General features: G+C 50.6%; 5 protein-coding genes across 5 annotated transcripts; 3 read left to right on the top strand and 2 right to left on the bottom strand.

Moving 5' to 3' along the window:
• The first annotated feature begins 8,180 nt into the window (after positions 1-8,180).
• LOC145419143 (histone H2B) lies at positions 8,181-8,552 on the top strand. Its single transcript, XM_080287383.1, has one exon. The coding sequence runs from the start codon at positions 8,181-8,183 to the stop codon at positions 8,550-8,552; it is 372 nt and encodes a 123-aa protein (XP_080143509.1).
• A 2,885-nt stretch (positions 8,553-11,437) lies between these two features.
• LOC145419192 (histone H3-like) lies at positions 11,438-12,189 on the bottom strand. The gene is made up of 2 exons (XM_080287427.1): positions 12,061-12,189; positions 11,438-11,791 (listed from the first exon to the last, which is right to left on the bottom strand). Exons 1-2 carry the CDS (start codon positions 12,187-12,189, stop codon positions 11,438-11,440), a joined length of 483 nt encoding a protein of 160 aa, XP_080143553.1.
• A 94-nt stretch (positions 12,190-12,283) lies between these two features.
• Positions 12,284-12,595, top strand: LOC145418904 (histone H4). Its single transcript, XM_080287162.1, has one exon. It carries the CDS (start codon positions 12,284-12,286, stop codon positions 12,593-12,595), a length of 312 nt encoding a protein of 103 aa, XP_080143288.1.
• Positions 12,596-14,452: 1,857 nt separating this feature from the next.
• Positions 14,453-14,824, bottom strand: LOC145419129 (histone H2A). The gene has a single exon (XM_080287369.1). The coding sequence runs from the start codon at positions 14,822-14,824 to the stop codon at positions 14,453-14,455; it is 372 nt and encodes a 123-aa protein (XP_080143495.1).
• Positions 14,825-15,122: 298 nt separating this feature from the next.
• On the top strand, positions 15,123-15,494 carry LOC145419144 (histone H2B). The gene has a single exon (XM_080287384.1). It carries the CDS (start codon positions 15,123-15,125, stop codon positions 15,492-15,494), a length of 372 nt encoding a protein of 123 aa, XP_080143510.1.
• Positions 15,495-15,708: the final 214 nt, after the last annotated feature.

Below are 15,708 nucleotides of genomic sequence, written 5' to 3'. Positions count from 1 at the left end.
GGGAGGGATTGAAGAGATTAAAGTAGGGAAGTATGAAATTAGTCGGAGATTAAAAGATTGGGGGCCGTCCCCATTGCTGTGTCTTGATTGCTTGTTGTGTATTGTTTTCCTCTTGGTCCTGTTGTAGTGGTCGCTGCTGATACAGACCGTGGCACTCTCGTGGATGATGATGGAAGGGCCCTAGTTTATTCCCCCGGCCCTACTGAGGGTTGTGCCCCGGTCTGTGTGATGGTGGTGGCGCTGCCCATGTTGGTGGTTGCCTGCCTCTGTAATCTCCATCGACTCCCAGGAGTCACGGAAGGAAGGAGTTTAGTGGTAGAGAAAGAGGGGGGAGCGAGAAATAATCTTAGTAGGAGAGACAGTCTAGGTTTGTCCCCTCCCCCTTAATTGCCCCGCACGCCTCCCAGGTGCGGTAGCTGGAGGGCGAAGATGGGATTAGGCCCTCGCCCTCCCACAACCGTCCCGGAACACGTGCGTCGGCACTCAGGGGAGCGGAGGTGTTGGTTTGTTCTTATCTGCACATGTGTATAAGTTTATGTTCGGATATTCTTTTGTGTTGTTATATACTCCTTGTTTTGATATATTATTTATTTATTTATTTGTTTAATTATTGTTTCACATGCTCGTATACATATATATATACACACGTACATGTAGACTTTTTTTTTTTTTTCTTTTTCTTAGTATTGTTATTGTTATTGTTATTAGTATTATTCGTTTGTTTTATTTCTTATTTATTTATTTATTTTTATTTTATTTATTTATTTAATTTATTTATTTATTATTTCTATTATTATTATTATTATTATTTATTTATTTATGATTATTATTATTATTTTTTTGTTTTGTTTATTTATTATTATTATTTATTTATTTATTTGTTTATTTTTGTATTCTTTTCCTTTCTTTCATCTTTCTTTTCTTTGTGTTCTTTTCTTTCTGTCTTTTCATTGGAGGGAGGGGGGGGGGAGGATAGCACTAGGAGAAGGTCCACATGCATGTCAGGCACGTTGCACTCCGAGAGTGCACGAGTCATAGGCTGCATATGGGCCGTCTCTGGCTGTTTCCAACCCACTTCACGTTCCTGTCTCCGTCGCCAAATGTGACAGCTTCTTACATTTGGGTTTCGGAAGCTAGCACACTGGGCGACGGAGTGCATTCACTCTGGTGTGGGTCGGAAAGGCTTTGGTAACATAATTGCCACGCTCCCGGTTGTCGGGCAGGAGTGGCGGAGGTGGGGTGGTGGTGAGGTGCGCCCGGGTCAGGTCGCCAGGTGTGCGGCTTATAGGGTGGTGGTGGGGGGGACGGGGAGTGCTGTGAGGTCTGGTGGTTTGGGGAATCCCCGGCGCGGCAAGTCACGGTTTCACTCGTTTTCGTTGTGTTTCTTTATCTCGTGACTAGCGTGTTGTTATTTATTTTCCTTTTCTTTAAGTTGGTTTGTTGTTATTTATTATTATTATTGGTACTATTATTAGTGTTACTTTATTTCTTTATTTAGATATGTGTATATTCTTTGTATTCTTTTTCTTTCTTCCTTTTCCTGTATTCTTTTTCTTTCTTTCTTTCCTTTAGGGGGAGGGGGGGTAGCACCACGGGTGCAGTGAGGTCTGGTGGTTTGGGGAATCCCGGGCGCGGTAGGTCGCGGTTTCCCGCCTTGTTTGTTTGTTAGATATTCGTCCCAGTTTCCTGGGACACGGGCAAACAGAGAGCCCGTCACAGGTGCGCACTACTTGCGCGAACTTGCTTTATCGAGGTGGAGGGTAATTCCTTACCGTAGTAAGTAATATTTTAAGTGGAGCATGGGCAACAATGCCAGCAGCGTCCCTAAAGATATCACCAGTTCGGGCTAGGGCCGAGTCGAGCTCAGACCTGAGCCTGGTGGTGGCTGGGCAGTCCAGAAGATAATGCAAAAGGGGCTCCTCACAGCTGGCCAAGCAATGTTCACACGGGTCTGGCTCCATACCCCTAATTTGCTTGTAGCAAAGAAACCCAAGACGCAATCTTCGAAGTCGGACTACAATAAAATTAGGTAGTCCTGGGGGGAGCGACAGAAGGGAATACAACGTGGCAGTAGCATACCATTTTGCAGAGCAAGAGCCCTCCGTGACCCAGAGTTGATGGTCCTCTAGGGATAGTCTTCCGATGGTGGCAGTGAGAGTGCGGATGAGGTGCGAGGGACTAGGGCGTAATGGGAATGTGATGTCTGGGAGATCACAAGCTGAGCGCGCCGCGTCATCAGCACGCTCGTTGCCACTAATTCCCACATGTCCCGGAAGCCAGTGAAGGTTAATTATTGCGCCCCTATGGACAAGGAGTGACGCAAATGTATGAATCGCTGTGAGGAGAAAGACGTTGTCATGCAGCGAGAAGGATCGTAATCTCTGAATGGAGGAAAGAGAGTCTGTGTGGATTATGACTCGATTGCGACGATGGTGGTGAGCATGGCGCAAAGCACCCAGGATAGCAGCAAGTTCCGCCTGGAAAGCAGAGATACCTGAAGAGAGTCGCCAAGCTTCCACTATTTGCCCAGAGACAAAGGCCGCTCCAGCTGCGCCATTAGGGGAAACAGAGCCATCAGTGTAGTAGATGGCTGAGTCAGGTGAGGCCAGAGCTGCCACCCTACTGAGACCCTCCTGGCGAAGGAGTGCTGGAATCAAGGAGCGGGGTTTAGCCTCCGATGGACCAAAAATATTAAAAAGGGGAGGATCCCATGGCGGTGGATCAACGTATCCAGGAAAGGGAGAGTCGGGATCTTGACAGAGGCTCGCAGCAGCTCCCAAACCATGGATGGCAGCGGCTGTGGTGCGGGCCCAGTCACGCTGAGGGGCCGGCTCTGGTGGGCGGCAGAGAAGGCGTTTTAGAAGGGCAGAGACAGGCAGGTGAGGCAGGCACTGTATTAGCTTCAGAGTGATAATTGCCGCTCGTAAAACAATGCGATGGGCCAGAGATGGAAGGCCACCCTCCATACGCAGATTTGCAAGTCGGGTCCAGCGTGGAGCACCCAGCATAATGCGGAGGGCATCATTCTGGATGACCTCCAGAGATCTAGCGACTGGCGGAGCGAGTCCCGTCAAGCAGATGGCGCTGTAATCGATTAAGGATCGGACTGCGTGTATGTAAAAAGTCCGTAGGACGGAATATGAAGCCCCCAAACTCCGCTTGGATAGATAGCGGAGAGCCGCCATGCGAGTGGACGCACGCTCCCTCAGATACCGTACGTGGCAGGAGAAGGTGAGACCCGCGTCAAGCCAGACCCCCAAGTACCGATGGGCAGTGACGATGGAGAGCTGATGGCCACCGAGTAGCAGTGGAAAGTCAGGGGGGCGGAGTCCAAAAGGCAGGCACTTGGTCTTCAAGAAGTTAATTTTAAGGCCTAACTCGGCACACTTGGCATGGAGCCGAGAAAGGGCCAAGTCTGCCTGTCGGAAACAATCCCTTCTTGTAAATACGAGGGCAAGATCGTCTGCATAACAGAGGAGGGTGACGCCAGGCCCATAGTCGAGAGTTAAGAGCCCCTCCATAAGGATATTAAAGAGGAGGGGGCTTAATACGCTCCCCTGTGGCGTGCCATTTAGATGTTTGCAAAAGTGTGAGAGGTGCCCCTGGAATCTGACCCCTGCGGAGCGATCCGTAAAGAAGTCCCTGATCCAGGCTAAAAGCCTGCCTCCCACACCCCTGTCTGCAAGGGCAGCCAGAATAACTGTAGGGCTGGCTAGTTCAAACGCCTTTTCAAGGTCGAGGAAGACGGCCATCCCCCTTCCCCCTCTCAGTTCCCCAAGGAAAGACGCGAGGCAGTGAGTGGCACTCCTACCATGGTGATACGCGAAAATCCTTGGGTGCAGTGGTCCCAGCCGCCAAGCGAGACGAGCCCGCACAATCCTCTCAGCCGTTTTTGCAATACAGCTAAGGAGGGAGATGGGGCGCAAGGCGGTAGGATCAAGAGGCTTAGGAATCGGGTGAATAACAGCCGTCTTCCACGACCCTGGCAGACGCCCCTCAGACCACGAGAGGTTGAGCAGAGCAAGAAGCCGCTCTTACCACAATCTCCCGCATGCGACAGGATGGAATAAGTCAGCCCATCAAGGCCTGGAGCAGTGTCCGCTCTATGCCGCAAAGCTGCCAGCAGCTCCCCACTAGTGATGGGGCAATCAGCTGGATCAGGACGGTCACAGGCCGCCTGAATAGCCTCAACACGAGAGGCGGACAGCTGCTCCTGCATGGCCAAGATGGACCGCGGGAGATTGCAGGAGGCAGAGCGGTCTGCAAAGTGCTGAGCCAGGCGGCTGGCCTCTGCGACAGGATCAGGGTGTGAAGGTGGACGGGAGGGACGTGGATCGGAGATGGACCTGATTCTCCTCCACATCTCACGGAGTGTGGAGTGAGAATCAAGGGTACGACACCACCCTAATCCACGCCTCCTCCCTAAGGCGGCGCTTCTCCGCGAGGACATGGCGAGACACGGCAGACAAGCACCGGCGGCACGGCGAAGTGCGGCGCCGCCGGTACTGTCTGCGAGCTGCATTCAGCCTCCGATTCAACTCCCTGACCCTATCACAATAGAACCAGCCATCCCGGTAGCACCTCGCAAAGCGCTGCTGCATCGGGATAGCAAGAGATGCTGCATGCCTAAAAGCATCAGCAACTTGCTCTGCTCGATCCTCGAGGTTTGACGCAGGGGCAGATGAGAAGGCAAGAGTGAGAGCCCTGTCAAAGGCCTGCCCAGTCCGCCCTGCTCATATCCCACCTTTGAGGAGGCGACCCGGGTGGAGGAAGGGGAGCCAAAGGTAGATCGACCACAACAGCATAGTGATCACTCATGAGGTGGGGATGGAGTGACCACGTTGCCGAGCCTGCGAGAGGGGTGGAAACAAAGGTGAGGTCTAGTCGACCTCCTCTAATATGAGTAGCCTCATTGATATCATTCAGCAAGGAGACACCTCCCATCTCCTCCATAACCACAGAGATGTGCCGACCAGCCTCGTTGGTCTTGAGAGGCGAGGAAAACATATCGTGGTGGGCATTGAAGTCGCCTCCAATGAACACAGGCCCACTGGTAGCTTGGGAGAACAAGTCCCCCAACTCCAGAGAGGCATCTCGGCCACGATATACATTGAACACAGTGAGGGGTGACCCCGCCAATTGTATGATCACGCCCTGGACCTCAACACCAATCCCACAGTAGGGAGGCTCACAGACTGCAGAACCAATGTGGTCCCTAACCAGAACGGCACAACCCTGAGCTACACCACGTTCACGGGGAGGAGATAGGAGGTGTATCCCGCCAAATGAAACCGGGAGCTCTCAGTCAACAAGGTTTCCTGCAGGAGAATAATGTGTGGTTGATCCCTGTTGGCCACCTCTTGCAGGAGGGGAAGCTTACTTATTGCTCCTGCGCAGTTCCACTGTAGGACCCTGAGGTAGGTACCGTCCCGGTGTCCGGAGACAGACGGAGGCGAACCTCCTCTGACTCCCGACCCACTGGAGTCAATGGAGGTACCAAGGGGGCCGATGGAAGGTGAGGAGATCCGGCCACTGGGGTGCGGGGTGGCCGAGCCTTGGTCTTGGCTACCTTCGAAGAAGCCCCTTTGTGGGACGACCTGGGCTTCCTCGGTGAGCGAGGCCGCTTGGCTGAGGCAAGAGGAGCAGCAAGCTGTCTTTTTGCCTTGACTGCCTGATTCAGCGTACGGTCCACTACAGCCACTCTAGGATCCGTGTTCAGCTGGACCCCAGAGTCTGAGCCACGGTTTCTGCTATGGCCAGAGCCAGTTGTGTCCCCAGGTGCGCAGCTCGTCCAGTGTGAAGAGTGGGGCAGCTTGAGTTGATGTGCCTGCGGAGGAGGGGTTTGGGATTCTGGCGCGAGCACTGGATCCTCTTGGGAAGGAGGGGGCGGCAGGGGTGATAGGTCCACTGAGGCCATGGGTCTGTGAACTTCCGCCACTGTCTCGACAGTCTGTGCGGGAGTTGGCAGGGGAGGAAAAGCAGTCGTGTCTAAGACAGGAGGAGACTGTGCCTGGGGGCGGCGTTGTTGACCCCAAACAAAAGTTCCTGGGGGAGCCGGCGTTGATACCAAGGACTGCTGTTCCTGCACCCAAGAGACCTGCCTTTCTCTGCCCTGGTTCACCCTCTTCACCCTCGCTGGGCAACTGGGATGCCAGGCGTGGTGTGCTCCTGCACAGTTGGGACAGCGGGAGGTGACCGGCTCCTTTGCTCGGAATTTCACCAGGCACTGCTCCGTGTCGTGGGAGCCGCTGCAGATCCCGCACACTACAGGCCTGTTGCAGCTGGCACGATGGTGTCCGAACCTCTGGCAGCGGTAGCACCTCAGTGGCTCTGGAGTGTACGGGCGCAGCCAGTACACTCCCCAGTTCCCAAGGTCGAGAGAGGGGACGAGGGGGCCGCGGAGGGTGACACACACCTGTAGGGTTTCCTCCCGCGTCCGCTGGTGCTGGCACCTGGTAGCCTCCTCTACCAAGTCGTGCCTTCGGAGGATGTCCAATGGGAAACGACGAGGGTATCCCATCACTACAGCCTTCGTCACCTGTCCACCCCGTGTCAGCTCTGTCACCTTCACCGTTGCCGCCTCGTCCTCCCGCTACAGCCTTGAGCTGCTGGTAAGCCTCCTCCGTGGAAGGAATGAGGACACAACTTTCGTCCCTGCCAAAACGATTCCTCACTACAAGACCCGGCAGCTGGCTCTCCAGGGCCGCCACTGCATCGTAGCTGGTTTCGTAGCCCGATTGTAGTGGAACCCTGAAAGCTGGGAAGGAGGAGCGGGGTGGAGGAGGGGCTGCCACAGACACTGAAGGGCGAGGTGGAGGAGGAGGTTGCTTCAGAGCAGGCCGAGAAAAACCCTGGGCTACAGGCTGGGTCCGGTTTGTACGCTTAGCCCTGCGAGTCACAAGGGTAAACCCCTCATTCTCTGTAGAGCCATTTGCATTAACAGGAGTAGGAGCAGCAGGTGTAACATCATCATCATGAGATGTAGCAGTGTCGGGGTTTGGAGCAGGCACAATGTCCTCCATCCCCTCATGGCGGCGAGCTATCTTCCTTGGTGCAGTAGAGGAAGCAGAGGAGCAAGAATCAGGACGTCCTGGATCAGCACAACCGCCAGCAGACACAGTCGAGCTATCCCCTGATCCACGACGCTCCCTTTTCCTCCCAGTAGTGAAAAGAGTCTTGCCTACGTTCGCAGCTGGATGGGTGACCGAGGTTAAAACACCCTGGGCCGAGACAGCAGCTGAATGGGTGACCGCAGCCATGCTCCCACCCAAGACCCCAGGAACCGTCTCAACCCTATCTCCAGCATAGGGAACGTGAGCTGATGAAGCAGGCAGCTGGATCCTGGATGGCACAGGAATCCTCGAAGGCCCCGAGGGCCTAGGCCTCGACTTGCCTGTCATCATACACCGGCACAAACACCCACACTGACACTCACACAAACACACAGAACAGGCACACAGAAACGCAGGAAGAAGCCTACCTACTGTGGCAGGAATCTGCCCCTCCGCTAGCGGAGGACGCGGCAGCCCTTACCACAGCCCCGAAGGTCTTGCCTAACCCTAGCCCTAAACAAAGTTTTGGCTCACCCCTGCAGCTTCCTATAACCACCCCGACTACGGGGCCCCCTTGTGTACCAGGCCTGCGCCTGGAAACCGCGGGGTTCGGCTTCGTACCACGTACCAGGGGAACACTAAGAGCCAGAAAGGAAATACAGTAAGAGGCAAAAAGAAACCACTGAAGGGCGAGCGCGCACAAGCGTGAGCACCCCGGTACACAACAGTGGCTGGAGACCAAGGCGTGGTCAGGATGAAGGCGGCAAGCAACGACAGCAACAACACCTCAAAGCACTGTCAAGAGACAAGAGGGGCAGAGCAGCTCGATCAACGGCGAACCGGAGAGCTGTTACCCTTGTTGAAACAAGACAGGAGCAGGAGATGTTGTCAGTGTGGAGGCAGGCAGCAGAGTCGTCACCCGCCCGCGACCTTCCCTTAAATACCCGTCTTCCCGATCCGGCCCCATCCCACCCGCGAATGGGAACGAGGCAGAAGCCGGGCTGCGATCGGGCAGCAATCACATATAAGGATTTCAGCAAGCGCGTCCCCCATGTCGACTCAGTCTCTCGCTCGCTCCCGCACCGTGCACATAGTAGTAGTAATACCGTCTGACTCGTCAGCGACGCCATGCCACCCAAGACCTCCGGAAAGGCTGCTAAGAAGGCTGGCAAGGCCCAGAAGGCCATTGCCAAGGGAGACAAGAAGAAGAAGCGTAGGAGGAAGGAGAGCTACAGCATCTACATCTACAAAGTGCTCAAGCAGGTCCACCCTGACACCGGCGTTTCCTCCAAGGCGATGTCTATCATGAACTCTTTCGTGAATGACATCTTCGAGCGCATTGCTGCAGAGGCTTCACGCCTGGCACACTACAACAAGCGTTCAACCATCACCAGCCGGGAGATCCAGACGGCCGTCAGGCTGCTCCTCCCTGGCGAGCTGGCCAAGCACGCCGTGTCTGAAGGCACCAAGGCTGTCACCAAGTACACCTCCTCAAAGTAGAGAGGTTACACTCTTGGCCATTTCAACATTTCCGGCTCCAATCGGAGCCACAAGATTTTCGATAAAAAGGGGAAAGACAGACTTACAAATTATCCTCTCAGGAACTCTGGTTTACCGACCTTTTTCCTCTCTCTCTCTCTCTCTCTCTCTCTCTCTCTTTTATCCCTTCATGTCTTTCTTTCTTTCTTCCTTTTTTCCCCTTCATGTCTTTCTTTCTTTCTTTTCCGCAACGGTGGTTTGGGATGGGCACAATCGAAATGTTTTCAACTAGGGTTGGGGGTTAAAACAATAGAGTCAAAACAAAAGAGTAAACATGGGCGTGCGCGCCTTCTTCATCTGGAGAACCAACAACAACAACGCACCGTCGCCCCAAGAAGTGACGGCACAGTTTCAGATTGCTTCGGTCACGCTCCACTCCCATACGTTCTATGAAAACAGTGAATATAAGGTAAACATTCAATGCCTTCATCACGTCATGCCAAATAACGTATTTATTATATCGTGAAAATAAGGATGTAAGATGAATAACAGGAGGCAGTGATATATTAGATGGTAACACTTAGTTATCTTTCCCGATTTGAATGAATGTGAAATGTATTAACTTCGCGCGCGGTGGCCAGTACGCCTATAACTCCCGGTCACTGTGTGTGTGTGTGTGTGTGTGTGTGTGTGTGTGTGTGTGTTTTTAATAAACTCTAATCTCCTGCTCAACAGAAAATGCTTTGTTGGAAGTTTTGAACTCAATGATTTGTTTATGAACCTCTCCATTTTATTACTCTTGCGAATCGATTATCCACTGAGGATATCAGACACTGACAGAAGGTAGCATTCTCCAAGGAGCTCCGACTCTGATGTACGGTAGTTTTTTTTTTTTTTTTTTTTTTTTTTTTTTTTTCCCCAACCGATAGCCCTCTGTCTTATATGAAATAATCCGGAGATTTTTCTTCATGGGAAACTGGCCAAAGGCAGTGTAATAACTGCATGTCCTTGAGTGAATGTTATCTCCTTTCGTGCGTGTTGATCGAAACATTTAAAATAGCTTACTGGCTTACGCCTCCTTCCCTCTTTCTGTCGTCGTCCATGGAGACATTGGAAACGGAACTAAATGACTTGAAATTATTCCCTAGTATTGTCAGGGAAAATTATTTTATAACTAATAATTAATCATTCCCCATGTTCATTGAAGCTCCCTTTTGTTCAGTCTTACGCTACCCAAAAATCACTGCCTGTTACCATGCTAGATTTGAACTCCACAACATAATTATTCCCGACTCTCCCTGAGCGACAATTGTGAAATATCAATTAGTTCCGTTTACGAATTCCTATTATCGTAACTAACCAACTGCTTCCTACAATAATTTGGAAATATACAGATAACTGGACATGGATTTTTTTTTTTTTTTTTTTTTTTTTTTTAAACAATTTTACATATTAGGTTTCACCTCGTTCAGATATAAGGAAGAGTATGGACACTATCGCTGACCGAAAACTTCTGGATACTCCGCCGGCACTTCTTAGGCCGACCGTACCAACCAAACTCACTCAACAGGCGTACAGTAAATACGGGCATGACATCGTATCATGCATATTCATGTCAGTCTACAATCTGTACGTACATACACCAACACATGTGCACAAATACATTTATACTGTATACGCAGTGACCTACACATGTACGTACACACTGTCATGCTCACATACACACAAGCCCTCATACGTCCATACACACAGACATACATGCTCACAGAGACACACACATACGTACAGTATAAACATACAACCTACATATATACATACATACATACACACGCTCAACTGCAGGTAAAAATCGATGGGTTCAGGTTCGTTCTCTCTCTCTCTCTCTCTCTCTCTCTCTCTCTCTCAGTATATTAACTGAAGGATTTACCGTGCGTTCGTGGCCACTGTCAAACCTTCATAACGGGTACAGAGACTCTCCTAATATGCAGCGGGAATGCCTTTCTCCTTGTTCAAACCTGTGTACGTTTATGAGGGCGTGACTGAATCGATCAGGAAGTAAACGAAACAGGCAAATAACGACAACAAAAACTGCGACGTTAACAACAGATCAACAAAAGAAATAAACGAATAGGCAAGTTGCCCCTCCTCCCCCCCCACCCCCCCAAAAAAAGGAAATGAATGATTGAAAAAACGATGAATGAATGAATGAATGTAACTATATAAGTACAGTTCATTCGTCCGTTTGTGTGTGTGTGTGTGTGTGTGTGTGTGTGTCCTCATACGTCCGTACACACAGACATACATGCTCACAAAGACACACAAATACATAGGTACAGTAGAAACATACATACACGAGCACAACTGCAGCAGGCGAAAATCGATGGGTTCAGGTTAACCTTTTTTTTTTTTTTTTTTTTTCCAGCATAGTAACTGAAGGATTCACCGTGCGTTCATGACGGATATAGAGAGCATCTAATATGCAGCGGGAATGACTTTCTCGTTGTGCGAACCTGTGTACCTTTATGAGGGCGTGAGTGAATCAATGAGTAAGTAAAAGAAACAGGCAAATAACGAAAACAAAAACTGCGACGTGACCAACAGATCAATAATAGAAACAAACGAATAGGCAAGTATTCCCCCCCCCTTCAAAAAAAAAAAAAAAAAAAAAAGTAAATGAGTGATTAAAAAAAAAAAAAAATTGAATGAATGCATGTAGGTAAGTAATGGAGTTCATTTGTCTGTGTGTGTGTGTGTGTGTGTGTGTGTGAGCATGCTTCGCTGCGGAAAAGCAAGAGCTGATATATGGAAACCTAAACTGAGGGTCTGTCATCATCTCTCTTTGAAAAAGGGTTTTGGCCCTGAAAAGGGCCGAGATTTCTTTCGATCGAGGTGAGGGGTCTCTCGCCTTAGGCGCGCTCGCCACGGATGCGGCGGGCCAGCTGGATGTCCTTAGGCATGATTGTTACACGCTTGGCGTGGATGGCACACAGGTTGGTGTCCTCAAAGAGACCGACCAAATAGGCCTCAGACGCCTCCTGCAGAGCCATGACGGCAGAGGACTGGAAGCGCAGGTCAGTCTTGAAGTCCTGGGCAATCTCACGGACGAGACGCTGGAATGGCAGCTTCCTTATAAGCAGCTCAGTGCTCTTCTGGTAGCGACGGATCTCACGCAGGGCCACAGTGCCAGGCCTGTAACGATGGGGTTTCTTGACGCCGCCGGTGGCAGGGGCGGACTTGCGAGCGGCCTTGGTGGCCAGCTGCTTGCGAGGGCCTTGCCCCCAGTGGACTTACGTGCAGTCTGCTTGGTACGAGCCATGGCTGAGCGTGACTGAGGGAGCGAGAAGAGCGAGAGTGTTGGCGCACCGCGCCTGGCAGCGGCCTTTTATGTTGCCTGTCTCAGGACTGGCGGCGTGTGAGTGGTCGGGGTGTGATGTACATGGCGGTGATTTACTGTTCATGCTTTTTCGATGCAATTCCTGGTTTGCTTGCAAAATTTGGCATGCCCTGTGGCGTGACCTGGCTACGACACCTCTCTAGGATTGGCCTCCTGGGAGCTGGGGTGAGGCCTAGGCCTGAAATCAAGGTTAGATGGATAAGGTTCGTACTTGCACGACCGAGACTGGGTTATATAAGGGTGGTTGGCGAGCGGGGTCGTCATCACTGTTGGTGCTGGGAGCGGAGCGGTCACTCACCACCACCACCACTACTACTACTACTACTACTACTGGGTCTGAGCAGCAGCTGTAGACACTATGACTGGTCGAGGCAAAGGCGGCAAGGGTCTGGGCAAGGGAGGCGCCAAGCGACACCGCAAGGTGCTTCGTGACAACATCCAGGGCATCACCAAGCCTGCCATCCGTCGTCTGGCTCGTCGTGGTGGCGTGAAGCGTATCTCGGGCCTGATCTACGAGGAGACCCGCGGTGTTCTCAAGGTGTTCCTCGAGAACGTGATTCGCGATGCTGTCACCTACACTGAGCACGCCAAGCGCAAGACCGTGACCGCGATGGACGTGGTGTACGCCCTGAAGCGACAAGGGCGCACCCTTTACGGCTTCGGCGGTTAAGAGGGTGCGTGCCTAACTGCATGGCACTATTCCACCTGGCCACGGCAAAGCACACAACAACAACAACCCCCGGACCTCTTTTAGAGGTCCACACCTAATTTCTGTGAAAGAGAATGAATGAAGGCATAGTAGTCTAAGTAAATGCAGACGTTGAGCTGGTTAGCTAGCACCAAATTTTTTTTTTTTTATAATGTAACGGAAATGAAGACATGTAATGCAACCCAACCAACTCTTTACCACACCTAACATAACCTACCTGAACCATACCAAACCTCCCTCCCTCTCTCTCTCTCTCTCTCTCTCTCTCTCTCTCTGGCAGTTATAAAAAAAGGGGGGGGGGGTTAGGCAACTGTCAATTTGGCTTCTACATCTTCTAATTTTTATGGACGTATGCATACATACACATACATTATCACTTATCGTGCTGGGCCATTGCTTTCTCTGTCCCTCTCATCTAACCCCTCCTCTCCCCCCCCCCCCTATTTCAGGAAAGCTTTCTCCATACCTATCAGGGCAATTTCCATCCTGTTGCGAGAGCATCTCCTCTGCTGTGCTCCGGGAGTCGCCTCCATAAATCGTGAAGGCAAATCCCACTATTCCAAGGTATTTCTGCCTTCATATGCACGAGCAGCAAACTTGAAGGATGCACCTAGAGAATAGAAGACACAGTCAGTCACGTCAGTGAGGCACCACCCACACAGTGCATGATATGAATGCCTAAGTGTTAGACAGACAGAATGTCTGCATATGAACAAGTTATCCCTTGAATTTGTCGCTGTCACGGCCGTTTTCTCTAAGTGCCAAAACCCACCAATCACCCATCGTACAAGCATTGCATCAACCGCCATACAACCACTGAGGCCTGAAATCAAATTTAAATGGATCCGGTTGGTACTTGCACGACCGCTAGTGCATTATATAGAAGAGGTGGTCGACAAGGTGGCTGACACTCGCCTCCCAACAGCTTCACTAAGCAGGCCTACACCGGAGCTCGCAGTTCGATGGCTGCTGCTGCTGCTGATGATGATGATGATTATTATTATTATTAATCTTGATGATGATGATGATGATGATGATGAATGAATGAATGGATGGATGGATGAATAGATAGATGATGATGGTTTTTTTTTTTTTCGTTTTTTTTTTATAGGAACTAGTTGTTGTAATACTACTCCTAATGACGAGAGAAATGAATGAATAGTATTTTCTTAATTATTCCTCTTATCTGGGGGTGTTAAATCCACCATGGTCGTCACCACAGGGATAATATAATATATATATATATATATATATATATATATATATATATATATATATATATATATATATATATATATATCTTATATCTATATATATACTGTGGAATACATCACCATATCCTCTGTCACTGAACGACTTTGTCCATTCCTTCGATGGTGGGAGAACAGCCATCATCATCACCTATGTCTTCATTCATCCACCAGGCCAGGCAGTTATTTAGGAGGCATAATTATACAGTACAGTATTATGTAGGTGCAGTTGGGAACGGGACAAGACGCTATGTAGTAGTGGGAATATTATTATTATTATTATTATTATTATTATTAATCGACCTTCACTGATGTCAGTAGCTTCTTACATGCAACCGAACGTAAATATATAGCCACAGACACATGCCAGCATTCAACACACATACCACATTCTACGCACATACATACAGACAGACAGACAGACACATACATTACAGTCTACCAACACATTCATCCATACACAAAGATGATGATGATGTTGAGCAAAGTCTATTCTCTCTCAAGAAACGAATGTGGCTCCTAAAGGAGCCGATGGAGGTGAAGAAGAAGAAGGATTTCTTGGAAGTGTTTACTTCTTCTCCGTCTTCTTGGGGAGCAACACAGCCTGGATGTTAGGCAGGACACCTCCCTGGGCGATGGTGACGCCAGAGAGGAGCTTGTTGAGCTCCTCGTCATTGCGGATAGCCAACTGCAGGTGACGGGGAATGATACGAGTCTTCTTGTTGTCACGGGCTGCGTTGCCAGCCAGCTCAAGCACTTCAGCTGCTAGGTACTCCATGACTGCAGCCAAGTAGACGGGGGCACCAGCACCCACACGCTCGGCGTAATTGCCTTTACGAAGGAGACGGTGGATCCTGCCGACGGGGAACTGGAGCCCAGCCCTGCTAGATCGGGACTTGGACTTTCCCTTCACCTTGCCTCCCTTGCCACGTCCGGACATGGTAGTAGTAGTAGTAGTAGCAGTAGTATCGTCTTCTTCGTCGTCGCTGGAGGAGTAGGAAGACCTTCAGGAGAAGACTAATGCGTCACCCGCCCGCGACCTTCCCTTAAATACCCGTCTTCCCGATCCGGCCCCATCCCACCCGCGAATGGGAACGAGGCAGAAGCCGGGCTGCGATCGGGCAGCAATCACATATAAGGATTTCAGCAAGCGCGTCCCCCATGTCGACTCAGTCTCTCGCTCGCTCCCGCACCGTGCACATAGTAGTAGTAATACCGTCTGACTCGTCAGCGACGCCATGCCACCCAAGACCTCCGGAAAGGCTGCTAAGAAGGCTGGCAAGGCCCAGAAGGCCATTGCCAAGGGAGACAAGAAGAAGAAGCGTAGGAGGAAGGAGAGCTACAGCATCTACATCTACAAAGTGCTCAAGCAGGTCCACCCTGACACCGGCGTTTCCTCCAAGGCGATGTCTATCATGAACTCTTTCGTGAATGACATCTTCGAGCGCATTGCTGCAGAGGCTTCACGCCTGGCACACTACAACAAGCGTTCAACCATCACCAGCCGGGAGATCCAGACGGCCGTCAGGCTGCTCCTCCCTGGCGAGCTGGCCAAGCACGCCGTGTCTGAAGGCACCAAGGCTGTCACCAAGTACACCTCCTCAAAGTAGAGAGGTTACACTCTTGGCCATTTCAACATTTCCGGCTCCAATCGGAGCCACAAGATTTTCGATAAAAAGGGGAAAGACAGACTTACAAATTATCCTCTCAGGAACTCTGGTTTACCGACCTTTTTCTTCTCTCTCTCTCTCTCTCTCTCTTTCTTTCTTTTATCCCTTCATGTCTTTCTTTCTTTCTTTCTTCCTTTTTTTCCCTTCATGTCTT

The sequence above is a fragment of the Coenobita brevimanus genome, chromosome 117 (assembly GCF_032717465.1).
Source record: "Coenobita brevimanus isolate Jiangsu-jjx chromosome 117, ASM3271746v2, whole genome shotgun sequence".
NCBI classification, from domain to species: domain Eukaryota; kingdom Metazoa; phylum Arthropoda; class Malacostraca; order Decapoda; family Coenobitidae; genus Coenobita; species Coenobita brevimanus.
Note: the sequence above shows the minus strand (reverse complement) of the source record. Positions and strands in the feature narration are given on the sequence as shown.

Excerpts from the sequence above, each read along its gene's own strand:
- LOC145419143 (XM_080287383.1), top strand. The coding sequence starts at position 8,181 with ATGCCACCCAAGACCTCCGGAAAGGCTGCTAAGAAGGCTGGCAAGGCC.
- LOC145419192 (XM_080287427.1), bottom strand. The coding sequence starts at position 12,189 with ATGACGACCCCGCTCGCCAACCACCCTTATATAACCCAGTCTCGGTCG. Across the intron at positions 11,792-12,060 it reads AGGAGGCCAATCCTAGAGAG|CAGCTGGCCACCAAGGCCGC; the intron begins GTGTCGTAGCCA and ends GGCCCTCGCAAG.
- LOC145418904 (XM_080287162.1), top strand. The coding sequence starts at position 12,284 with ATGACTGGTCGAGGCAAAGGCGGCAAGGGTCTGGGCAAGGGAGGCGCC.
- LOC145419129 (XM_080287369.1), bottom strand. The coding sequence starts at position 14,824 with ATGTCCGGACGTGGCAAGGGAGGCAAGGTGAAGGGAAAGTCCAAGTCC.
- LOC145419144 (XM_080287384.1), top strand. The coding sequence starts at position 15,123 with ATGCCACCCAAGACCTCCGGAAAGGCTGCTAAGAAGGCTGGCAAGGCC.